Consider the following 27,138-nt stretch of genomic DNA (forward strand, 5'->3'; position numbering starts at 1 on the left):
TTCAGCAATGCTCACCATCCCAGGCAATGATGATTTATTAGCGTCCAGAAAGAATAAGGTCCATCAAAGGCTGGGAACACAGCCCAGCACAACTCACCCTTCAATCTGGTCATCAGACTCCCCTTTGCAAAATATATAAATTTTGGAGTGACTGCAGCACACTCGAAAGCAAGCAAGATCTGGTCCTGCCAGGCCCGCCAGTTTCAGTCGCAGGCAACCCATCCTGCCTTTATAGCCAGCTTCACATCAAAGTGTTTCTGGATGTTTCATTAAGATTCCTGTTCGGCAACTCGCACAAACCCTTAAAGCAGAGACAGTCAATGTGGCACCCTGCAGATGTTGTTGAACAGCAACTCCAATCATCCTTGGCTGTGCTGCCTGGGGCTGATGGGATTTGTAGTCTAACAGTCACCTTGGCTACCTCTGCTCTAAGGCACAGGTGGGCAACGTGTGGCTCTTGCGCCATTTGACGTGCTCCCCAAAATCTCCTCAAGTTGCCTCATTCTTTCACCCCATCAGAATTCCTGTTCTATCCTCCTTATTTTTCACATATTTTAATTTGTGTGCCCCCCCTTCCCCAGCCCTTTCTATATAGTTTCAGAATAATTTTGATTCTTTGGGCATTTTGTCTGATAAAAAATGCATTTTTAAAAAAAAGCATTTTCTTGATTGCAAAAATAAGGAAGCTTTGGTACCAGCTGTCTGAAAATGGCCGCTTACACGTTTTCGAACATTTTGGAACAGTTTGGAAGCTGAACGGGCTTCTGGAATGGATTTCATTTGAGAACCGAGGTACCACTGTATAGCAGACTTGAGTTATCTCAATTTGTATGACTGCTGCTGGCATGAAAACAAAATATGCTCTTTCTCCCTCGGCAGCAGTTTCTGACCAGCAGTTTCTTTACAGCTATCGATCTTCTAGTTGCATGACTCATTTCTCTTTTTTGGGTGGGGGGATGGAGTTACAAGCTTGGTGGATCAGGGGAATGGTGCGGACATAGTGTATCTTGATTTCAGGAAGGCTCTTGATAAAGTCCCCCACGATATTTTTGCGAGGAAGCTGGTAAAATGTGGGTTGAATGAGGTAACTGTTAGGCAGATTTGTAGCTGCTTAACTGGCTGAACCCAAGGAGTACTTATTAATGGTTCCTCATCATCCTGGAAAAAGTGACAATTGGAGTGCTGCATGGTTCTGCCAAACTGGGAGGGGTAGCTAATGCTGCAGAGGACAGAATCAGAATTCAAAATGATCTTAACAGATGGGAAAAATGGGTCCAAGCTAAGAAAATGAATTTCAACAGGGAAAAATGTAAGATTTTGCACTTAGACAGGAAGAACCACCTGCACAAATATAAGATGGGGGACATCTGGCTTGAGAGCAGTACATGTGAAAAGGTTCTAGGGGTCTTGATGGAACACAAGCTTAACAAAAGTCAACAGTGTGATGCAGCAGCAAAAAAAGCCAATGCTTCAATAGAAGTTTAGTTTCCAGATCAAGGGAAGTAATAGTACCACTAATACCACTCTATTCTGCCTTGGTCAGAATACCACTCTTAGACCTGTCAAGTGTCCCTATTTTCCAGGGATGTCCCTGATTTAGAGAAGCCATTCAAGTTTCTTATTTGATCCTGGAATGCGCCACTTTTCATTAGGTTGTCCCTATTTTCATTGGAGAAATGTTGGAGGGTATGGAGTAATACAACTCCTAAGCCCTCTGAAGACAATCCTGTATAGGGAAGGAAGGATTTTTTTTAAAAAAAGTTTCATGTTTTATTATGTTTCTATACATGTTGGAAGCTGCCCAGAGTTAGACGTGTGGGGTATGAATAGTAAAATTATCATTATGGAATGGGACTTCTTTATTTTAATCAGAGTACAGTGGTGCCTTGCAAGACGAAATTAATCCGTTCCGCGAGTCTCTTCGTCTAGCGGTTTTTTCGTCTTGCGAAGCAACCCTATTAGCGGCTTAGCGGATTAGCGGCTATTAAAGGCTTAGCGGCTTAGCGGCTAAAAGGCTATTAGCGGCTTAGTGGCTTAGAAAAAGGGGGGGGAGCGAAAAAAATCGCAAGACTCGCAAGACTTTTTCATTTTGCGAAGCAAGCCCATAGGGAAATTTGTCTTGCGAAGCGCATCGAAAAACGGAAAACCCTTTCGTCTAGCGGGTTTTTCGTCTTGCGAGGCATTCGTCTTGCGGGGCACCACTGTAATGTTGGAGAGTGTGCCTTCTGTTCTGCCTCCGCGTAAGGGCAGTAGGGCAGCACCATGAGAGAGGGCCTTTTCTGTAGTGGCTCCCCATTTGTGGAATGCTCTCCCCAAGGAAGCCTCCCTGGTGCCATATTTTTAGGCACCAGGCAAAAATGTTTCTCTATAACCAGGCCTTTGACTGATTAACAGCCTTTTAAACCTACATGGGTGGCGCTGTGGGTTAAACCACAGAGCCTAGGGCTTGCCGATCAGAAGATCGGCGGTTCGAATCCCTGGATGGGGTGAGCTCCCGTTGCTCGGTCCCTGCTCCTGCCAACCTAGCAGTTCGAAAGCACCTCAAAGTGCAGGTAGATAAATAGGAAGGTAAACGGCGTTTCCGTGCGCTGCTCTGGTTTGCCAGAAGCGGCTTAGTCATGCTGGCCACATGGCCCGGAAACTGTACTCCGGCTCCCTCGGCCAATAAAGCGAGATGAGCACTGCAACCCCAGAGTCGGCCACGACTGGACCTAATGGTCAGGGGTCCCTTTACCTTTTATGAATCTGTTTTGGTTTGTTTTGGTTTCATTATGTATTTCATGTTCTCGTTTTGCATTTTCATGTTGCGAACTGCCCTGGATGAAAGGCAGGGACTTTTTCCTTTTTGTTCAGCCAGAACTTGCCGGAATTCAGTTCTGGCACCTCTCAGGTGGGCGCCATTGCCCTTCTAAGAGAACAAGGGCGCGTTCTGGCACCTATTTTTCTAGAAAAAAGAGCATCATGAAAGGCGGTATACAAATTTAATAAATACAAATGAAACATGAAAGAAGAACACTGAGTTTGTCGGCTCTTCGCCACAGCAGAGGCCGGGCATTTTCTGTCGCCCTGGCTCCAGCTATTATATTAGAAAGGCATCGAGGGCATTGTCTGCTGCTGAATGTTTGCTTAGAAGGAATTCTAAAGGGATTTGCGTTCTCTTGTTTCATGAGCCCCCACGTTTTGATACTGACCTAAGTGGATGCACAGCAGCTGGTCCTGTCCATCACTGCAAGCAAGTGTGAGGATTCCTGATTATACTTAGTACCCACAGCAGGGACAGTGGCTGAGAGGGACGTTGCAGCAATCCGTGCTTCAACGGGAAGCCGCCACGAAGGAATATGCCTGCCTTTAGCTGAAGGAGACATATCCCTTTCTCCCTCCTGGATTAATCATGAAAGACGCTCTCAACATTCCACTGGTCCATTTCTTCACTCTTGCGGCCTTCAGCTTGGCTGAGAAATCTCCTAAAGGTTGGTATAAGCAAATGTCCATCTTCTATTTTCTTTGCCTCCAGTTTTATACTTGCTCCGAAGCCTGTGATCGATATACAAGCAGCAGAAACTCCTTTCTCCCAGCACTGTACTTGCGATTGTCTCCAAAGGAGAACCGGTGTCTCTTTTGTGTTTACAAAACTGCCGTATCAGTGGCGCTGTGATGGAGGAAGGAATTTCTCTGGGCTATTTGCGTGGGAAGGCTGCTTATCCTGTTAAACACAAGTGATAAGACAGAAACCTTTTTCCTGTGCTGGAATATGCTCCAGCTAACAATCCTTTGAGACTAAGTCCCACTGAACGCTGTGCGACTTGTAAGTAAATAGATAAGACCATCAGGCTGCATGAGATAAATCTTCAGAAGTGTGCCAGATAGGAAGATATAGGGATGCTTGAGGAATTTGATCTTTGCCCATTCAGTGCAAGCTAACTGATGTGATTTGTATCTCCCAGACCAAGGTGTGGATTAGAATTTAACACTGCAATTCTATGCTTGTTTGTAAGCCCTACTGTGTTCAATAGGGCTTTCCTCTAGTTAAATTTGCACGGGACTGTAGCCTCATCTGTTTATCCACTGACTTTGGCACTCCTTGCGTGATTTAGCTAAAAACAAAACAAAACAAAACAAAATACGTCAAATATTTATCCCGAAAGCCCATATAGAAATCACATTCAGAAAGAATACACATTTTAAAAGATACATTGAAATACAGATCGATAGACAGATCTTCTCATATGGCTATATATGTTTCATGCACACAGATCCAAATATTCATTGCAGCCTTCTGAACAGTTAACAGCATTCAATTTCAGTCGGACCTATTCCTGCTTTATACCGTATTTTTCCATGTATAAGATGCCCCCTATTTTGGGGGACTCCAAATTAAGAAAACACCCCTCAGCTCTACCCATGTATAAGACGAGCCCCAATTTTAAACCTATTTTTTTTGGTAAATGCACGTAAAAGTCTTATGCACGAAAAAATACGGTATGTTTTAAATCTACCTATGCATTTGAGGATGTGTAACTATATCTCTTAAATATATGCAATTGCATAGAGTGTCATACCTCTATGGCGCATGATCCAGTTTAAACTTTGACGGACTTCAGTGTTTAATTTTGAGACTTCAGTTTGTAAACGATGACTTCAGCTGACATTTTACAGATCTGTTTAGGGCCCAAGTGACACATTTCTGGAGGTTTGGTGATCCTCCCCCCATTGTTCTCTATTTTTTAAAGGCAACTCTGAGAGAGGTTGACATTGAAGAAGGAGGGCAAGTCATAGAAAAGGAGGCTGCTTAACTTTCTGTCTGTTCAGCACCTTTTGCATGTCGAGGACTCCTAAGACACCTCTGAATAAAAACACGGTTCACACATCCTTTTTGTTTTGGTTTTTAGCATAATTTTGGCCACAACTTTATTGAATTACAGTATGTGAGTGGTTGCTTAGGCATTGGTTAGCGACTATCTGTTACCACTTGGAGGTAGGAACAGAACTGACAACTGCACCTGTGTGGAAGTCAGTAAGGGAAAACAATTTTGGGGAGAGAATAAAGCTGGGCACCAGGCTCTCCCCTCTCCCCAAATGCTCCCAGGGGCTCTTGCATGGCCCTAGCACCTTGCCAGGGGTTCAAACAAAAGCATGGCGAGCCCCTGGATTCCTTTAATGGGATACCCATGCAGCAGCAGCATTGGAGGGGCAGGCACAGCCAACCATACCCCTTCTACCAACCAAAAATTAAACAATGCCTAACCACAACCTTGTAGGGGTGCGGGTGACGCTGTGGGTTAAACCACAGAGCCTAGGACTTGCCGATCAGAAGGTCGGTGGTTTGAATCCCCGCGATGGGGTGAGCTCCTGTTGCTCGGTCGCTGCTCCTGCCAACCTAGCAGTTCGAAAGCACGTCAAGGTGCAAGTAGATAAATAGGTACCATTCTGGCGGGAAGGTAAACGCCGTTTCCGTGCGCTGCTCTGGTTTGCCAGAAGCAGCTTAGTCATGCTGGCCACATGACCCGGAAGCTGTACGCTGGCTCCCTCGGCCAATAAAGCGAGATGAGCGCTGCAACCCCAGAGTCGGTCACGACTGGACCTAATGGTCAGGGGTCCCTTTACCTTTACCTTTAACTGCAACCTTACAAGTTGTGATGATTTGCTACACAGTAGGCAAAACCGAAATGGCACTAGCCAATCAGCCAAATGGTAAAATTCCTACCAGGCCCCTGCTCCAAAGCAAATGACCCCATGACAGGCATAGCAAGGTCAGCGTGAACAAACCCTAAATAAAGTGAGGTTGGGCAGTAATCTGATGCGTGCAGCGAAAAGAGGAAGCTCAACGCTGTGCGCAGGGAACATATATAGCACCCCCATCAATCAAATAAAATTGCAACAATAAATTTTCCCCAACAACAATTGAAGGTGTCCAATCAAATTCCTGGCCATCCAAACTAACCCGCTCAGCAACAGGGGATGTCATGGTTGCTCCCACCACAACACGTGCTCTCCATGAAGGAGAACCCGCTTTGTCTGTTCAACACCGTCCCCATATTCGACTCCCCATGGCTTTCTCCCCTGTGAGAGAGAAATTTGGAGAGCCTGTACCTTTCCCTACTTAGCTGAGAAAGCAGATTGACAGGTGAACTTTTGGGTGGACATATAGCAGAAAGGGGACGCGGGTGGCACTATGGGTTAAACCAGAGAGTTTAAACCAGAGAGAACCCCAGAGTTGGTCACAACTGGACCTAATGGTCAGGGGTCCCTTTACCTTTACCTATAGCAGAAAGGGAAAGAGTTAGCAGCCACTTTTCTGCTCTTGGTTACTGCTTGCCATGCTATTATTTTCATTTAAAAATCCCCCAAAGCACTGGATGAAGCAGATACTCAATTGCACATAACACAAAGGTTGGCCGCTAAGACCACGGGTTGTGCAAACAGTTTTTATCAGTTCAGGATGAACACTACTTATAAATTATTTTTCACATGGTGGTGGGAGGGGGGGAAATGTGCTGGGAGGAAGATTTACACAAATATTTCAAAGAAGTGTTTGTATGAACTTAATTAAAATACTGGCGGTAAGATTGTGCCCACAATCCAACTGCATAATGCTGTCAACAGCTTTTGTAAATAGAACAGGCTGAGTCACAAGTTGAAAACATTAGCTCCTAATTAGCTGCCTGGCCCACGAAAACTGGTGCCATGGCAGATTTTGTTGTCTAAGCGCGAAGAAAGAAAGAGTTGTATCCAGCTAAATCATTGTGCATAAGGAACGACTTCCATGGGTACAGCAGAGGAGAAAATCCACTTTGAGTGTGGAAATGATTTAGTAGCTGGATGCAACCCCCTAAAATGGATGGCATTCTTTCCTTAACTCTGCACGAAGGAATCGTGATCTCTCAAAGAAACACCCACACTTGAATTATTATTTTTCTTGAGAAAGCAAAAGGATGTCAGGCTTATGTGGATCATCATGTGTCACACAAGACTTTTAAGATGCAAACAAGCTGTCAAGAAAACCCTAGGAATGTCTTTTTTTGCAAAAAAATTGGCTCAGTACAGAGCTCCAGTGAGAGAATGAATATTAGATCCCACATACCCTCCACCATTTATCCGATGAAAATAGGAACATCCTATTGTGGTTCGAGGACCCGATCCCCATGTAGTGGAATGAAAACACGAGGACACGTGATATAAGGTTAATGGGCAAGAAAAGGCCACAACTTTATTGATTACAGCGAGTGAAAAGGTATTGGCTTAGGCATTGGATTACGTCAGCTGACTCCACCCCCTCAGAGAGGGGTGAGTCTAAAACAGGGGGGTTTATTCACCAGTAGGTGGAGCCTGTTGATGCTAATCCAACTATAAGCTCTCCCCTGATGTCACCGAGGGTCGTGCCATGGCCTCCCGCCACGCAGGCATCGGACAGAATACACGACCGCCGGATTCCTTTAACGGAATACCCAAAAATTGAAGGCGTAGGCGATGGCCACACCTAGCCCTTCCACACACCACAACACATTATTCCAATGCCTAACCTACCCACCAATACCACGAAAGTTATGACGATTGCTACGAGGTAGGCGAAAAAACCAAAAAGCCTAATGCTAAATGGAAAAATTCCTACCAGGCCCCCCGGACAACCAGGGCGACCAACGTAAGGTCCATAGCAAGGCCAAAAGAAAACTGAGACCCTGAGCTCTAAGGGAGTGGAGGGTGGGTGACTCGCGACCGGACGGCGAAAAGTGAGGCCGGAAGGCTGGTACCACAGCAATTTAGGCTGCTAAACACGCCCCCTCGCAGGCACCTGGTTGGGTGCCTGCCCGTGGGCGTGGGCGCCAGCCAGGTTAGTGGTAGGCAGGGGGCTAACGCCCCCTGCTTGTGGCGGAGTCTGGCTCCCGACCACAACCACTCCCCTCTCTTGCAGGAGGAGAGTCTTTCAATAATAATAATAATAATAATAATAATAATAATAATAATAATAATAATAATAATACAGTCAGACCTCGGAACTTGAACGTAATCCATTCCGGAAGACCGTTTGACTTCCAAAATGTTCGAGTTCCAAGGCACGGCTTCCGATTGGTTGCAAGAGCTTCTGCACTCCAGCGGAAGCTGCATCAGACGTTCGAGTTCTGAGGAATGTTTGAAAACTAGAACGCTTATTTCTGGCTTTTCGGGGTTCGGGAACTGAAACGTTTGGCAACGGAGGCGTTCAAGTTACGAGGTTTGACTGTAATAATAATACAGTGATACCTCTACTTACAAACTTAATTCGTTCCGAAGGTCCGTTCTTAACCTGAAACTGTCCTTAACTAGAGGAGCGCTTTCGCTAATGGGGCTTCTTGCTGCCGCTGTGCCGCCAGCACACGATTTCCATTCTCATCCTGGGGCAAAGTTCTCAACTCAAGGTAACTCTTCCAGGTTAGCGGAGTTTGTAACCTGAGGTATTTGTAACTTGAGGTACAGTACCACTGTAACAACAACAACAACAACACCCCCACCCACCTAACTGGGTTGCCCCAGCCACTCTGGGAGGCTTTCAACATATATAAAAACATAATAAAACATTAAACAGTAAAAAAAACCAGTTCCCTCTGCATGGCTGCTTCAGATGTCTTCTGAAGGTTGAATAGTTACATATCTCCTTGGCTTGGGGGCTGCGTAACTCCATACTCTCTAACATTGATGAAAATTGGGACGTCCTAAGGGAAAAGGACATTCTAGGATCAGATCAGAAAGTGAGACGGTTTCTGTAAATCTGGGACTGTCCCTGGAAAATAAGGACACTTGGAAGGTCTGGATCTCAAGGACTGCAGGGATCCCAAAGGATCCTTCCTCTTACCATCATGTGATCTGTTCCCTGTGGCTGAAAACCTGAGTAGCGGTGGGTCGATCTCACCTACCGCAACCCCTGCTGAGTGGCGCTTAGAAAACCAAGCAACCGTCCCCCAAAATAATAAATAAATTCCAAAATTGCTCAGTCAGTTTCAAGGCATTTCCAGACCCACTTCAGATGACATCTTGTTTCTAAAGGATGTTCATCAGGATTGTGGCAGGATCTGGCTTCCTCACCAAGTGTGCCCTGAAACACCCTTCCCTGATTGCTGCTGTATTGTCAGCTGATGCTGAGACTTTGGTGACGATGGTGGCAGCAAAGGAGCGTCTCTCTTCTCCCTTTTTGCCCACTCGCTTTCATTTTTAATGGTGGCAGGGAGACAGGAAGAGGCAGCCCTCCTGCCATTGCATAAATAAATGGGTGGGAGGAGAAGGGACATTCAAAGGGGAAGGGAGTTCTCCAGCTTGGATTACAATCCAAGCCAGAGAAGAACTTTCAAGGGGGAGGGTGACCCAGTTCAGAATATTGGTGCGCTTTATGGTGCGCTATATTTGTATCCTGAACTAGGTCTCTGGCAGGGCCGTCTTAAGCATATCTGGCGCCGTGGTGCAAAGCTCCCTCCAATGCCCCCCCCCCCGTTTCCCAGAGCTGTCGACCTTTTTTTTAAGGACAGCACTGCTGGTGGGGCTGGAGGAGGCGGGCAGTGGCTGGAGGGTGGCGGGCAGGGGCTGGATGTGGCGGCTCCCAGCTCAGCTGGCTGCTTCGTGCCACGGTGGCCATGGCAGACGGAGGCTCCGGGCGCGGTGCTGCTTCAGCACAGCATGGCAGAGGCGGGCAAGGGTGGCAAGCTGATGCCAGGAGGCACCACGTCCAGCCTCCACCTCTTCCCTGGTGCCCTCCAGAACTTGGTGCCCTGGTGCCCCACGCCACTAGCCTTTATGGGTAAGATGCCCCTGGTCCCTGGGACATTTTGCAAGAACATCTCTGGCTGCAAGGAGCTGCAGTTTCCAGCCTACTCCTGCTGAGCAAACCTGCAAGTTATGCCTTTGCAATCACATATTTTGCGCTCTTCTTTTATATATACATATAATTTTTTATTGGTTTTACATAAACTTTATACATTTTAACTTTAACCATTTCAAAACATTAAAATGAAATGGTTATATTGAACCTTCGGACCTCCCCCCCCCCATCGGAATCTCCGTTACGACCGAGCTGATAAAGCTCATCCTCCGGTCGAGTCCTTCGGAATCCCCTCCGACAATAATTAACGACCTGAGCCTTTGATGAGGCCTCCAGGCATGTTCCCATTACGCAGGGAATCAAAGCAGCAGAAGTGATGAGATTTATGGCTACATCGCTAAGAGTTTTATGGCTAGCTACGCAGACAGAAAAGCAATCATCCTCTCTCTGTGAGAGCAGAGAGCAACCGAAACAAACAAAGGAACAGGAAACCAGTAACGTCACATCCGTCTCCTGTCTTCCATGAGACTTCCAGCAGTCTGGAATGTGTGGAATGCAAAACAGAGTCTTGTGACTCCAAAGCACTGCACAGTGGCAAACAAACTAACACCTCCATGGGTTTCCTTTTCCAAAGAAAATATATTCTTTCTCCTTTTTCTGCACCTTTTACCATTATCTATCTGTTATATATTCAAAGTTTCCAAAGTTCATTTCACATTACAAGTGTCATTATATCCCTGCCAATGATTTTAACTGTTTACGATATACGATATACGATATATGATATACGATATACAATATCTTTATTGTCATTGTCCCATGGAGAACAATGAAATTGAAAAACTACATAAAAACTACATAAAACATTCAAAAATGTTTACAGTGGTCTTTTAAGTATATTAAAAATTATTCCAGTCTTTTAAAAATACTTGATCTTCCTGGTTTCTGATCTGTCCCATCGGTCTCTCCATTTCTGCATACTCCATCAGTTTAGTCTGCCATTCTTCTCTGGTCAGCACTTCTCTCTCCTTCCATCTCTGGGCTAGAAGCATTCTCGCTGCTGTCGTTGCATACATAAACAGTCTCTTGTCTTCTTTTGGTATCTCTTCACCTATTATACCTAGCAAAAAAGCTTCTGGGGTTTTTTAAACAAAAGTTTTATTTCTTTTCCTAAAAAAAAAAAATATTGACAATTTTCACATAACAAATTATTCAAACAAATCATCTTCATTATTCCCCCCCCATTTTTCCCTCTCACCTCCCCAACAAACCCTCCCTCCCTCCCCCCTACGACTTCCCTCAGCTCCTCTTTCTGATTTCTCAAGCAAGTTTAACTTCTGCATATTATAAAATTGTATACATCCTTATATTATCTATCTACTATGTTAAGCCTCAATAAATTTGTGTATGTTTATTCAAAACCTGCCAAGGAGTCCAACTAAACAAAAGTTTTCTTAAACATTTTCTTTAACTCATTGTGTATCATTTCCCAGAAGCCTTTTACCACTCTACAAGACCACCACATATGGTAAAAGGTACCCTCTTTCCCTTTATATTTCCAACACAGATTTGAACTAGTTCTACACATTTTCACAATTTTACTCGGTGTTAGGTACCAACGGTACATCATTTTCATATAGTTTTCCTTCAAAGAACAGCCTGCTATATTCATATGTTACTTTTTTAGTGGCAATCTTTAAAAACAAATCCTCATTGTTATGTACTGAAGTTCTCACCCTGGGCCAGCAGGGGAATACTATAGATAGTTTTCACTCAGGTCCACATATGCAAATAAGGGATCAAAAGTGACGTTCAGTGATTGGATAGTTACAGAAAGTTGTTACAGTTATGTTGTACTGGAGCTCTATATAAGCAGGCTGGCTGAACCCTTCAGTTCAGTTCGGTTCTGGCATGTGAATAAACAAGAGTTGTTTGAAGAATCGCTGTGTCGTCTGATATGTTCACCCACAATTTAGCACTCATTACTGAGGATTTCATTAGTGGGATCTCAGGTGGAAGCTGGAGACCCAAACCAGCATGTTACTAGACCCATTTGAATGCATGCCAGGGAACAGATAAAACTGAGAAAAAAATCCAACCGTTAGGTTCGACCATCCCTGATCCAGGTCTCATCCATGCTTAGGGCTTTCTAAGAGACAGATGTTTTGACTCTCAAGCGTAAACGTGCCTCACTCATGATGCCCATTTGGTAATTTATCTGTAAGGAGGGCAGTGTTTTAGCATCCTTGGATGGTCAGGGGATTCTCCCAGCTGCTTGTAGCATTCTCTGTTGTGTGCTGTAGAGAAAGTGCAAAACGGATCTGTCAGCAATATCTAATTCGCCCGGTACTGGATGGATGTCTTTGGCAAACATACATTGAAAGAATTGTTTGCTGTGTGCCTTCGTACGCCAAGAAAAGGAAAAAGAATTTGCAGGAGGCGCCCTTTTGATCTCCATTAATCATAACTTTGTGACAAGATATAAAAGTATTTACAGTTCTCCAAGGCCTTGGATTAAACAGGGTGTTATATATATATATGTGTGTGTGTGTGTGTGTATTTGTCAGCTGTCTCACAAAATCTGCTACACCTCCAAAGAAAAAGAAGCGAAGTATGCCCTGTATTTGGGAAAGGGGGGAGAAAGTCAACTTTGTTTACATTTTAATGAGAAAGTACCTCATTCGAACCTTGCAAAATGGAATACAACTACCTGTCAAGTAATAAATTCTCCTAATTTTCTGGTGCAGTTCTCTGACCAAATAATGTAAATACAGGAAGGTTTACATAAAATTGCCCCCATTCAAGGAAATATCACTAGAGCGCATCATATTAGGGAAAAACACTAGGCAAAAAATGTGCATATTATTAGTCAAAACAGCATAAAATTGATTATTAGGAGATGTTTGCATCAAAATGCTGATGCCAGTTCTTATCTCTGAAGTTCTAAATGGCCTAGGCCTAGGGGGCATCTTCTGCCGCAGTAGATTCATCTTCTACACTTAATATTTTTAAAATGAGGTCTTGCTCATTTCTACCATTTTAGGTTTTGCACACATCAGCAATTAACTGAGAATGGCATTGCAAAATTTGGAGGAGTGCCAGTTTCAGAGAAGTGTGGTTTTTGAAGGATGGCTGTCTTTCAATTCATACATTGCTTTGTAAAGTGTGCATTGGGTAGGATTGCCTTTAAAACTGAACTGAACGGGGGAGGGGCACCAGGGGTGCATTGGAAGATGGCCGACAATACCATCTCTCCGGCTCACACAAGGTAATTAAGAGGCTGATATGGGAGTATCCCAAGGACATGGGGAACACTGCCTTGCCTGCTGTGGCCATAAATCACCCCCGGATTCGAAAGAAGAGGGTGAGGCTACTAAGCACAAAGCCCTTGTGTGGGTCCGGCTCTTCCGGACGCTGTCTCTGATCACACACTGGCTGCAGCAGCTTGAAATAAACAATTAGAAAGAAGCAAATGCACATATTTCAAGTGAAGAATGGGAGTGAAGACTGCTAATTGAAGTGACCTCTGTGAAAGTAGAGCGACGGGTTGGATTTAACGGAATATAGCATGAAGAAGATACATCAAAGGTTCAGTATGTCGGAGCGGGACTGGATGGGGGGAAAAACTTTTTTCCTTTTCTTCTATGTGATTAACCAATAACCCCTCCCTAAGAAAGAACCGTCGCATAACTGACCTAAGCAGGATGATTAAAAACTGTGTGGAAATGAATTACTAACCAAACGTTTGGCTTATGGAGATCGATAAAAGAACAAGGGCTTTTGATGATGCAGCAATAAAAAGGGAGTCGCCATCTTGGCAGGTTCTGTCGAAAGATTGATGATCAGGAGGAGGAAGTTTTGTTTTCATATTGGCTTCCTGGCAGAACCTCCTCAGAGGACTGAGAAAGGGAGTGACAGACCTGTGAAAATTTAACGAGTAGACGGTAAGAGTGTTTTTCTTTATGGAAGTGATGAAATACGGTAGCCGTCTGAATATAACTCTTTGTGCTGGTCCCAGGGGTAAGGTACCGTGAGTGTAGCAGAGTCCACACGAAGAGGGGTGAGGTCCGATGCAGAGAGCCAGGCGGGGAACAGGAACGCTGGAACAGAAGGCGGAGCAGGTAACAGGAACGCCGGATGGTCGGGAACAGGAGGCCGAGCAGGGAACCGGAGTACTGGATAGTCAGGAACAGGAAGCCGAGCAGGGATCAAGAACACAGGAAGGTCCGTAGCCAACAACGACGTTGCTCCCGCAACCTGGGGCCGGCCTGACTGGGCTTTTATCCTCTTCTAAGGTCAGGGGCGGTCCCGACCCCCAGGAGCCCCGTCTCCTCTGGCCTTAAGGCGAGCACTCCTCCTGGGGGCAACCAGTTCCCTTCGCCTCTCTGCCCTAAGCCTCTGCAGATCAGGAGAGGCCGAAGGGTTACTGGGCCCTGGAGGAGGCTCACCTGTGGCCACTGAGTCATCCAGCACCTCTGGGGCCAGAATGGTTTCACCTGGTGCCTGCTCTTGAGTTTCCTCAGCATCTAGGCCTTGCCCCAGTTCAGCCGGCCCTGGAGGCGGGGACTCCTGTGCCGGCTGGGATTCCTCCGGATCGCTCTCAGACTCGGAATCCCAGGCCATCACACCATCCCCCCTCCCAGGCCCCCCCCCTCACTTGAGGGTCCGGACCCGGCTTGCTGGGGTACGCCGCATGAAACTCTCGGATGCAGGCAGGCGCGTGGACGTTGGCCGCTGGTTCCCAGGAACGGTCCTCTGGCCCATACCCCTTCCAGTCAATGAGATACTGCAGCCTTCCCCTGCGGTATCGGGAGTCCAGAATGCGTTCCACCTCGTACTCAGGCTCTCCCTGCACCAAAACTGGCTGCGGTCGGGGACAGTTCGGGTGGAACTCGTCGGGTGGGGCCACCGGACTCAGAAGGGACCTGTGGAATACCGGGTGAACCTTCAGGTGTGCTGGCAACCGGAGACGGAAAGCCACAGGCGAGACCTGGTTCACGATAGGGAACGGGCCGGTGAACCGGGCGTCCAGCTTCCGCGAAGGTCGAGAAGGGTGGAGGTGGCGAGTGGAAAGCCACACCAGGTCACCGACGTGAAGTTCCGGCCCCACCTGGCGGTGGCGGTCGGCCTGGACCTTGTACGCCTCCTTGGCCTGGCGCAGCTGCTCCATCAACAGCTGTTGCTGGGACTGGAGCTCCTGAAGCCACTCTGTCACCGCAGGGACCGCAGATGCCGGCAGCACATCCGGAAACAACCGTGGATGAAAACCATAACTGGCTTGGAACGGGGTCTGCTGGGTGGACGCATTCACCGCGTTGTTATAAGCGAACTCCGCCAATGCTAGGTGGTCAACCCAGTCGTCCTGCTGGTAGCTGCAGTAACACCGGAGGTACTGTTCCAGCACCGCGTTCGCCCGTTCCGTCTGGCCATCAGTCTGTGGGTGGTAAGCAGATGAGAGACAGACCTCTGTCCCGAGGGCCTGGTGCAAAGCACGCCAAAACCGGGACGTGAACTGAACGCCACGGTCTGACACTACACGCTCAGGTAGGCCATGCAGGCAGAAGACATGCTGAAGGTACAGCTGCGCGGTTTCCTTAGCTGAGGGTATGGATGGGCAGGGGGCACAGTGCACCATCTTCGTGAAGTGGTCGGAGAAAACTAGAAGGCAGGTGCAGCCACGAGACGGGGGTAACTCCACTACAAAGTCCAAAGAAACTGTGTGCCAAGGACGTGGTGGAACCGGCAACGGCTGAAGGAGGCCGGGAGGTCGCCCGGTAGGCCCCTTGGCCCGCCTGCAGACGTCACAACCAGCGACGTAGCGAGCCACGTCGGCCTTCAAACGGGGCCACCAAAACTCACGGCTTACCAGATGGGTGGTCCGATACCGCCCAAAGTGCCCCGCCGCTGGCGCATCATGGGTCATCCGGAGAATCTCAGCCCGCAGCGGCCCTGATGGGATGTACAGGCGCCCGTGGTGCAGCAGAAGACCCTGATGCGAGACCAGCCCTGGATACTGAGGGCATGATCCTTCGGCCAGTTCCCGGAGTCGTTCCTGGGCCCAAGCGTCGACCCGCTGCTGTTCCCGCACCCGAGCCTGCAGTGGCTCAACCTCCTGGGTGGCCAGGAATGCCGCTGGTGGTAGGATCATGGTGGGTGCTGCTTGCTGAACCGTGTCTACGTTGTCTTCGGGTTTCCGGGACAGGGCATCCGCCTTCTGGTTTTGGGAGCTAGGGATGTAGCGGATCCGGAACTGGAACCGGGAAAAGAACAACGCCCACCGGATCTGCCTTTGGTTCAGCTTGCGGGTGGTCTGGAGGTATTCCAGGTTCCGGTGGTCGGTTCTCACCTCCACCGGGTGTCGTGCTCCTTCAAGATGATGGCGCCAAACCTCAAAGGCCACCTTGATGGCCAGTAGTTCCCGCTCCCACACGGTATAGTTACGCTCCGCTGGGAGGAGCTGGCGGGAATAGAAGGCGCAGGGTAAAAGTGGCGCTTCCGGTCCGTGCTGTTGAGACAAGACGGCACCAAGAGCCGTACTGGAGGCGTCAGTCTCTACCACAAAGGGTCGAGAAGGATCCGGATGTTGCAAGATTGGCGCTCTCTGGAAACAGGCCTTCAACCCTTGAAACGCCTCCTCCGCCTCCTTGTCCCAGGAAAACGGCGTCTTGGGGCGCAGTAGTCGGGTCAACGGGGTGGTGCGGTGAGCATAGTCCGCAATGAAAGTCCGGTAATAGTTGGCGAACCCCAGGAAACGCTGTAGGTCCTTGCGGTTCCGAGGTGCCGCCCATTCTCGAACCGCTGCCACCTTCCCAGGATCCATCTGCACCCCACCTGGTGAGAGTCGGTGACCCAGGAAGTCCACTGACCGCTGATGAAACTCGCACTTGCTGAGCTTTGCATACAGACGATGCTCGCGCAAGCGCTGCAGCACGGTCCGGACATGGCCTTCGTGGCACGCCGGATCACGGGAGTAAACCAGAATGTCATCCAAGTACACCACCACGTACTTGTCTAGTAAGTCCTGGAACACGTGGTTGATGTACCGTTGGAACACAGCAGGCGCGTTGCACAAACCAAAGGGCATAACCAGGTATTCGAACTGTCCGTACCGGGTCCCAAATGCGGTCTTCCACTCATCCCCGGCGCGGATCCGAATCAAATTGTAGGCACCCCGGAGGTCTAGCTTGGTGAACACCTGCGCCCCTTGCACCCGCTCCAGTAACTCCGAAATAAGGGGCAAGGGGTACCGGTCCGGGATGGTAATTTTGTTCAGGGCCCGGTAATCATGGCAAAGGCGGAGCTCCCCACATTTCTTTTTAACAAAGAGCACTGGCGCAGCAGTGGGCGAGGTAGAAGGCCTAATGAACCCACGCTCCAGGTTCTTGCGCAAGAAGTCCTGTAAAGCCTCGCGCTCTGGCTCTGTTAACGAGTATAAGCGACTCACTGGTAGAGGCGCTCCGGGCTGGAGGTCTATGCCACAGTCAAAGGACCGATGCGGCGGCAGCTGGTCTGCCCCCCGTTCCTCAAACACGTCGTGATATTCCCGGTATTCAGCGGGGAGCGTTGCAGCAACCTCCTCAGTGGGCGCAGCTGCTAGCATCTCAGTCTCAGCAGGAGAACTGGGGTCTGGGAAGTGTACAGTCCGTTTGACCCAGTCGATCCGCACATTGTGAGCCTCCAGCCAGTCCATCCCAAGCACCAGGGGGAACCGGGGCATGGAGGCAATATCCAGAGTTCGCATCTCACGGTGCTGCTGGAGGCACAGGACCAGGGGCTGGGTCTCCTGAGTGACGGCACCCGAACGCAGGGGCCGTCCGTCGATTGCCTCCACCTGCACCGGTTCTGGCTTGTTCCGAAGTGGCACCCGATGCTGGGCAGCAAAAGCAGCGTCCATATAAGAGCGGGTTGCGCCCGAATCCACCAGCGCATGGGTAAGAATCCATGGCCCTCCTGGAGGGTATAGATGTACCGGAACCATAAGGTGTTGTAATTCAATTGGTGCGGCCCCATTCTGTGCTGTTTGGGACCCCAGGTAGCCAGGGTCATCAGCTACTGGGGTTTGGTGGTTTCCCTGCGGCTGGCGTTTCTCAGGACAGGACCTTGCATAGTGTCCGCTTCCGCCACAATAGAGACATAGATTCCCCTCCCGACGCCGCGACTTCTCTGCGGGGGAGAGGCGTGGCCGCACTGCCCCAAGCTGCATAGGTTCCTCCAATGACTTAGCTGGGCCCGTGGGGCTGCTGGTAGACACTGGGGCCAAGAACTGGAGGTGCCGGCGGTCCCGAGCCTGACGCCGGTCCTCTAGCCGATCGTCAATCTGTAGACTCCATTGAATAAGAGTGTCTAGCGTGGTGGGGCGTTCCATTGTGGCCAGCTGGTCCAGTATCTCATCTGAAAGCCCCTCGAGATACTGGTCCCGGAGAGCCGAGTCGTTCCAGGTCAAGTCCTGTGCCAGCAGCCGGAATTCTGTGGTGTATGCGGCCACCGTGGTCTTGCCCTGCCTCAACCGCCGAATCGCCCGGTTGGCTTGACTCTCCTTCTGGGGGTTGCCGAACGCGGCCTCCAACAGATTGCAAAACCCCCCGTAGTCTGTCAGCAAGGGGGAGTCTTGCCTGAGCAGCGGCAACGCCCACTTGGCCGCCTGGTCCTTTAACAAACTAATCAAAAAATGCACCTTGGTGCGGTCGTCAGGGAAATTCCGGGCGCGCCCCTGAATATACAGCTTGGCCTGGGCAAGGAACATGGGAAAGCTGGCCGGGGCCCCATCAAATTTCTCAGGCAAAGCCACTGGGTACTTGCCAGAAGCCGGGGCGTCGGCCCCAGGAGCCGGTAGGGCGTCCAAACGCTGCTGCAGTGCCGTAACCGCGTTACTGAGCTGCTGCACGGTGTGCCTCAAAGCCTGGTTCTCCTGGGCTATTGCCAACAGTGTAGCCGCTTGATCGGCCATGGCCTCTGACTCTTCCCGAACGCACCCCTACGAAGGGGGAGTGCGGGTGTGGCGGGAGCAAACTGTGCTGGTCCCGGGGGTAAGGTACCGTGAGTGTAGCAGAGTCCACACGAAGAGGGGTGAGGTCCGATGCAGAGAGCCAGGCGGGGAACAGGAACGCTGGAACAGAAGGCGGAGCAGGTAACAGGAACGCCGGATGGTCGGGAACAGGAGGCCGAGCAGGGAACCGGAGTACTGGATAGTCAGGAACAGGAAGCCGAGCAGGGATCAAGAACACAGGAAGGTCCGTAGCCAACAACGACGTTGCTCCCGCAACCTGGGGCCGGCCTGACTGGGCTTTTATCCTCTTCTAAGGTCAGGGGCGGTCCCGACCCCCAGGAGCCCCGCCTCCTCTGGCCTTAAGGCGAGCACTCCTCCTGGGGGCAACCAGTTCCCTTCGCCTCTCTGCCCTAAGCCTCTGCAGATCAGGAGAGGCCGAAGGGTTACTGGGCCCTGGAGGAGGCTCACCTGTGGCCACTGAGTCATCCAGCACCTCTGGGGCCAGAATGGTTTCACCTGGTGCCTGCTCTTGAGTTTCCTCAGCATCTAGGCCTTGCCCCAGTTCAGCCGGCCCTGGAGGCGGGGACTCCTGTGCCGGCTGGGATTCCTCCGGATCGCTCTCAGACTCGGAATCCCAGGCCATCACACTCTTGGACGAATAGAAAAACCCACACAGGATTATAAATTTGTTTCAACCCGCTTGTGGAGACTATCAGAGGTCACAAAGACAAAGAGAAAGGAAAAATATATGAAAATAACAAGAAGAGATGTGAAAAACAGCAAGAAAGGATTGGATAGAGTTGTGAACATTATTTGGACAGATTTGTGGACATTAAAGCAGCAGCAACAAGAGGATTGGATCCCTTTCGGAACTTGAAATATGGGTACCCCCAACAAAAAATTTAAAATTTGGCTTTGTAATTTGGAATCTATGTGATTTGATTGGTCTGTTAATAAAAAATATTTTTTTTTAATAAATAAATAAAACTGAACTGAACGGAATTTCTCCCTCATCCCCAATTACCTGATTGTCTCTTCATTGTCCTTCATCTTGATAACTTTCAGTTGGGTGTAACTGGTTTTGTCTTCTAATTTGCCCTGAGGGCTTGCTTTGTGCATAAAAGACAGGTATATTTCTTTTGAGTGAACTCAAGAGTCCACCATGAACATGACTAGTGTTCTTAAGCCATCTTTCTTTTTTCCTCCTTCCGTTTGCAGCGCCCATCATCGCCACTTCTCTTGAAACAGTGGATGCCCAAGTCGAAGAGGTGGCCATCTTTGAGTGTGTAGTCGAGGCTTATCCTCAGGCAGAGATCACATGGACTCGCAATAACATTCCCATCAGGTAAAAATTATGTGGGCAAAAGATGTTGGCATCGCCACAAATGAATTAGCGAAAACCGATGCAAAAATGCTGTTATAGATTTAAGGAGGGGACCCCTCCCTAAATCCTAGAAATTAATAAATGCTAGGATTTGGGTTATTTGGGATATGAAAGCAGAATGCAAGCTGCAGAGGAAATCCTGGCCTAGCTTATGCAAAACAACATGACTGAGCAACAGTGATCAAAAGAACAATCCATTAACAATACGAGAGAACTCCTTCTCCCTTGCCTGGAGCATAGCTGTCAACTTTTCCCTTTTTTGTGAGGAATCCTATTCGGAATAAGGGAATTTCCCTTAAAAAGGGGGGAAAGTTGATAGCTATAGCCCTGAGGTGTGAACCGAGAGTGGGGATTTGGAAGGTTGCCAGGGTAACTGCTCTGGGAGCAAGGGTGGCTGAGAGGAAGGAGGAGGAAGAAGAGCTGAGAGCCATCTTGGGCAGGTTGGCTGAAGGGTGCCTGCACTGCTTTGCGGGTTACCAGCACCTCTTGAAAGGACTATGGTGTAAGATCTGGACTCCTTCCAAATAAAATAAATATTTTATTCATTCATTCAATTTATACACCACCCTATGCCCGGAGGTCTCAGGGCGGTTCACAAACAAGACCACAACATATAACATCAAACCCAAAACAATAACTCAATTAACGCCCCCCTCCCAAGAGCCACATTCTAAAAGGAGATTTGATGTCAATAAGATCAACCACAGGCCTGGTTAAAGAGGAATGTTTTTGCCTGGCACCTAAATGTGTGTATTGAAGGTGCCAGGCGAACTTCCCTGGGGAGAGCATTCCACAGACGGGGAGCCACTGCAGAGAAGGCCCCGTTCTCGTGTTGCCACCCTCCGGACATCTTGAGGAGGAGGCACATGAAGGAGGACCTCAGAAGGCGGGTCCAGGTAGGTTCACATGGAAACAGGCGGTCCTTGAGGTATTGCGGTCCTGAGCCATTTAAGGTTTCATAGGTCAAAGCCAGCACTTTGAATTGGGTGAATAAACCATTTTTTCTTCATGCCACGATGGTCTCTGCCGTGTCTTCAGTTCTTCAAAGGAGCACAGATCCAGTGTGATTACCTGGGACCCCATGGGTTCTTGCCACTGCAAGAGAGAGGGGCAGGCACCCAACATTTGTAACCAACTTAAGCTCCACAGCTATTTTTCTGCCAGTTATTACTCCCCATCCTAAGTTTGTATTTGCTGGTGCCGCACATTAATTTCCACACATTTTTGAAAAAAAGAAAATAGGTGTATGCCTATTTCACATATCTGAATGTGATAAGCCCACATTTCACAACAAGTGAATAAGCTCAGGTCTGTAACGTGCATCTTTTAAAATGCCCCCTTTAAATGTATTTTTCAGGTTCTTTGACACACGGTATAGCATAGAGAAAAATGGGCAGCTCCTGACCATTCTGAGTGTGGAGGAAAGTGATGATGGAGTCTATTGCTGCACTGCAAACAATGGCGTAGGGGTACCGGCAGAAAGATGTGGGGCATTGCAGGTGAAAATGAGTGAGTATACACACCCCATACTGAACGTAAAGTTGGTTTTGTCCTCACATGGAAAAGAAAACAGGGCACAATATATTATTTGCCTTAATACTATATGGACTCAACTACACTAGTAAAAAAAAAAGTTATAAATGTGTTATAACACCGTGACACTGGAGGGCACTGTGAAATTTTCCATTGTGAGCTTTAAAACGTTTTTTCCCCAGAGCGTTTTTTTTTTATAGCTGTGTAGATGCAGCCTATGTTTCAGTCTCTTTCTGCCCTTGTGATTTGGGACATGGTTATGAATTGTTCATATCTGTGGCAGTTGCCTCATGAGAAACCCAACTTCAGGGATGTGTCATCAGGATAACTTTCAGTGAGCCAGTGTAGTGTAGTGGTTAAGAGCTGTACTGTAGTCTCATAATCTGGTGAACTGGGTTTGATTTCCCGCTCCTCCACATGCAGCTGCTGGGTGACCTTGGGCCAGTCACACTTCTCTGAAGTCTCTTAGCCTCACTCACCTCACAGAGTGTTTATTGTGGGGGAGGAAGGGAAAGGAGGGTCTGGAATGCTTTCTAAAGGCACCGTGTCAGCCAGCTGCCATTCCGGTTCTGCCTCCTTGTCTCCCATTATTTCCCAACTTTTCCCTCATCTGCCTCTGAGCTGTGACCTCCCACAAACCCCTGTTGTAAATCTATACTGTCTCCCTCTTCCTCCTCCCTGGAAGGGTCAGCCTGGGGAGGCGGTCTCCACCATTCCTCCCCCTGCCCAGTCCCTGCCAGGGGTTTAGGGAAACCTTTGTTTCTGCTCTGAACTATAAGAAAGTGAGTATACCTATAGCACAAATAGTGAGAGGAAAACAGGGCTGTTGTCTCCCCCACCCTCCTTTTTATAGTCTTACTTGACTTTTGAATATGTGGCAGCTATCGCTATCTCCATCTCATTTTGACCTTTTTTGTTTTAGAACCCAAAATAACCCGCCCACCTTCCAATGTGAAAGTAATAGAAGGTCTAAAGGCTGTTCTTCCATGCACTACGATGGGGAACCCCAAACCTTCAGTATCGTGGATCAAAGGAGAAAATGTTATAAAGGTGAGCAACCCGTTTCAGGTGTGAGTGGTGGCTCTGGGTTCAAAATACCCTTATTGACCCATCGTCTGAAAGCTCCTTAGCCCTGGAGTAAAACAAATCCCTTCCTTTCTCACTCTGGGCCTTTTTTTGTGGCAGGAAAATGCTCGGATTGCTATTCTTGAATCAGGCAACTTGAGGATTCATAATGTTCGAAGAGAAGACAGTGGCCACTATTGGTGTATGGCAAAGAACAGCCTTGGGACGGCGTACTCAAAGCCTGTAACTTTGGAAGTGGAAGGTGAGTGATCCATCATCATCATCATCATCATCATCATCATCATAACTTTTTAATTATACCCCGCTCAGAGCGGCTAACAACAAATTTTAAACATTTTAAAATACTTAATTATAAAAGCAGCATAAAATACAGTATAAAAACATGAATAACATTAAAATTCAAAAATAAAAAATCAGTTAGATAATCCCCAGGGCTAGCTAGCTGAGTTGGTCCTACTTGGGCCAGCGAGGAGGCCAGGGGAGAATTAGCTGTGGAGTCTCAGAGTGGGTGATATTCATAAAAGGGAAAGGGGAGGGAAGGGAAATAAAAGATTAGGCTGAATTCAAATAAAAGGCCAGGCGGAATAGCTCTGTCTTACAGGCCCGACGGAAGGAGATTAAATCCTGAAGGGCCCTAGTATCATGGGACAGAGCATTCCACCAGGTCAGAGCCATCACTGAAAAGGTGGTGGAGGATAATCTGACTTCCTTAGGGCCCGGGACCTCTAAACTATGATTATTCATGGCCCTTAAGGTCCATCTATAGACTCAACTTTAGATCCAATGTCCATTTGGAAGAAAGACCTTGGGATATTGAGCCTAAAGACTAGCCTAGTTTTCAGGAGGGAACTGAAAGTGAACCACTCAGTCTATTCTGGGAAGCTCAGCTTTGTTACTATGGAAATTCTGAATAAAGAAACTTTTCTAGGAACATACATTTGGGGATTCCTCTCATGCCATTGCTACTAGCAGGCTGTAAATTAGAGCCGTTCTAAGATATTTTGGGGTGATGGGTAACATCTGAATGGAGTCTTCTGTGAAGGTGCCAGAGAATGAGATCACTTCGATTCCACTGATATGTTGCCTTTCTGACAAGGCACTCGAGGCAGATAAGCAGTTTTGTAATATGAAAATAAACAAATGCTGCAAATGATAGAACAACAGAGGTCTCTCGGGCTGACTAATGGTCTCTTGAGGAGCTTGTGACACAAGGTCCCTGGCTTGAACCTCTTCATTTTTGCACTCTTGCAGGGCACACAGGTCTTAGGTACCCTAGGAAAGGTAGGGGAGAAGGTACCTCAACAGTTATCTCAATAGTTCCGTCAAGAAGTTATGGCATGTACACGCTGCCCTAGATTCCCTAATTTCTGCCTTCCTTCAGAAATTATATGGTTACTGTCAGCCCTGAAGCTGCTCCACCTTTGCTTCCAGGAACATCTACAACATGGGTGGGGAAATCTGTGGCCTTCCTGAAATGGAGCTGGAACAGAACTCCCATAATCCCTGCCCACTGTCCCTGCTTGTCTGGGCTAATAGTAGTTGGAGTTATGCAGACAGTTGGAGTTCTGCAGGTTCCCCATCCTAATCTAGATCTTCCAGCCACGTGGACTAGACCATACTAGCAGCCCATCCTTCTACGTCACTAACATGCCACATAATCATATTAGCAATGATACGTAATCACACGGTCTGAAAAGAACTGAATATGCTGTGAGACGCGGGTGGCGCTGTGGTCTAAACCACTGAGCCTAGGGCTTGCCGATCAGAAAGTCGGCGGTTCGAACCCCCGCGACAGGGTCAGCTCCTGTTGCTCGGTGCCTGCTCCTGCCAACCTAGCAGTTCGAAAGCACGTCAAAGTGCAAGTAGATAAATACGTACCGCTCCGGCGGGAAGGTAAACGGCGTTTCCGTGTGCTGCTCTGGTTCGCCAGAAGCGGCTTAGTCATGCTGGCCACATGTCTGCGGACAAACGCCGGTTCCCTTGTCCAGTAAAGATGAGCGCTGCAACCCCAGAGTCGTCCGTGACTGGACCTAACGGTCAGGGGTCCCTTTACCTTTTATGCTGTGAGAACAATCACAGAGATAGAAGCAAACACACCTTATGGGTAATGTATAAGTGGAACCAGAATCAGCAATTTCTAGGCAGTAGCCATTGGCTTTTATCTCTCTAAATGAGACTTCATGTCCTCAGTTCAATATTAATTGGCAGAACTTTCTGACTGTAGCTGGGGAGGAAGCATTTTGAGGTCCATCTTGGGCACTCTGTTATGTTGGACCCCTGGCGACTACAGTGGGACCTTGGTTCTTGAACTTAATCCGTTCTGGGAGTCCGTTCAACTCCTGAAACCATTCAAAAACCAAGGTTGGGCTTCCGATTGGCTGCAGGAACTTCCTGCACTCAAGTGGAAGCCGCATCGGACCATTGCAGAGAGGCCGGGCGTCGTTCAGCCCCTCACAATTAGGGGGCTCAGCTCCTTTCCCCCATACTTTGGGGGGAGGTGAAGTAAGGTGTCTTCAGCCCCATAGGAGCTGGAGCCTATGATCACCACCCAACCAACCAACCACGACTGCTCTCAGTCTTCTCTTCTTCAGGCTTAACATAGATATGCCTACATTTACAAAAATAAGAAAGTTTTTATTTTTATGGTACTTCCAGCTGTGACTACTTTCCCCTGTGCATAAACATTCATATTTGATAATGAGTATACCAACTAACCTTGCCCATCTCTCTTTAATACTTTCCTATAGATTTTTATTATTATTTGAAGTTGGCAGCACTTTTACAACAATTCTGAACACTATGTCCTTGATACATTCCTCCCCCGCACTTAAATGATTTCTTAATTTATAAAACTGCCACTAATGGGGACGGTCAGCTTCAAGATAATCTCTTTAATTCGCTCCGATTAATGCACAGACTGTTCTGCTCTATGTTGCAAAATCGTACAAATATGACGCTTCACTTGAAGGGTTTATCTGCTTGCAGTACTGGAATGCTCATTCTAAATAAACAATGACGAAAGGGATACAGACTAAAGGCCTTAAAAGTCTTCTGCAGATGTTCCAAACTTGCATTGCTTCCCCCCTTAAGGAATTATGATATTTTAACACAGCTTCTGTTTTAATTCTGCCTCCTATCAAAATTAAGCATTGCACTTAAGATGCGGTCATGGCAGTAAGTAATTTGGTAGGTTTTTTTTTTAAAAAAACAAAAACATAAATTGTGACATATGCAGGGCTTGTTTGTTTGGAGAACTTGGAACATTCATCTCTTTTATCAATTTCTTTGTTGTGCAGCTCTTAATGAGAGAAATGCAACAGACGGAGGTATTTTCAGACCATGTGTGCTGTGTTTTAGTGTTTATAGCATTAATGATCTTTGCAGTGGCAATATTCCAACCCATCAACTCTGTTTGGTTGATGACACTAACAACAGCTCAATGGAACTGATGGAGGAAAGAGAACATACGAGAAATTTGGCATGGGCGAATCTTGCAAGCCACTGTCTACTCGGTAGAACCCCATTAATCAAACACGATTTAATCTAAACACCACATTGCACAAGTTCGTTCTGTGCATTCACTGTGTATTCACCCCACAGAGCAGTATAAATGTAACCTCGCGTGGCTGCCATACCCATTTATCCAAATTTCCAATTATCTGAAGAATTTGGAAGTCAGCCAGGATAAATGGCTGTGCGTACCTCACTGGGAAACGGCTCCCTCTCGCACACACAATCTGCATGGTTTAACAAAGTGCATGTCTTAAACAGGGGGCTTTGTAACAATTATGATGATGCATGTGGGTGTCACGAAGTTGTGGCAGTCTCAGAACCTCACGGTCATCCGCAGGACTGTGCTCTCCACATTACAAAATCCAGAGAAACTAGAGAACTTGTTGGGCTCAGTCCAGCGTGTAGCAAAAGGCAAAGTCTGTGTGAAAAGGACTTGATATGTGGGCATGCATGATGGCACCTAAATGACTTCAGCAGATCTATTCTGGAAAACAGCCACACAAGAAATATGTAAAATAACTAAGCAAATATTAGACATCGGCCCTACTAAACATCTTCCAAGACAACAATGCCCATTTACACCACAAAGAACTCATAACCCACCTACTTTCAGCAGCCAGAAACACCATAACCAGACACTGGAGAGACCTGTCAGGAGTGAGCATGGACCAATGGTACCAAATAGTATGGGAAACAGCCCTGCTAGAAAAATTAACCAATAAACTGAAATTGACACGGGGACAAACAGAAGAAGACGCCTTTACCCCGGTATGGCTCCCCTTTATCACATACACAGCCCAACAAGACAGTGACAATAATCCACCAACAGCATACGAATCAATATGGCTAACC

At 47.8% G+C, this 27,138-nt stretch overlaps 1 protein-coding gene across 1 annotated transcript in view; it reads left to right on the top strand.

The window, feature by feature from the left end:
* The first annotated feature begins 3,161 nt into the window (after nt 1-3,161).
* Nucleotides 3,162-27,138, top strand: part of MUSK (muscle associated receptor tyrosine kinase) — a 64,584-nt gene continuing 40,607 nt past the window's right edge. The window contains exons 1-6 of the mRNA XM_083483476.1: nt 3,162-3,470; nt 19,989-20,115; nt 21,512-21,663; nt 22,610-22,737; nt 22,873-23,014; nt 26,070-26,099. Of these exons, the coding sequence (XP_083339602.1) occupies nt 3,392-3,470; nt 19,989-20,115; nt 21,512-21,663; nt 22,610-22,737; nt 22,873-23,014; nt 26,070-26,099 (658 nt within the window). The 5' untranslated portion in view covers nt 3,162-3,391. The remainder of the gene's footprint in view (nt 3,471-19,988; nt 20,116-21,511; nt 21,664-22,609; nt 22,738-22,872; nt 23,015-26,069; nt 26,100-27,138) is intronic.

Source organism: Podarcis liolepis (assembly GCF_965112155.1).
Source record: "Podarcis liolepis genome assembly, chromosome: 17".
NCBI lineage: Eukaryota > Metazoa > Chordata > Lepidosauria > Squamata > Lacertidae > Podarcis > Podarcis liolepis.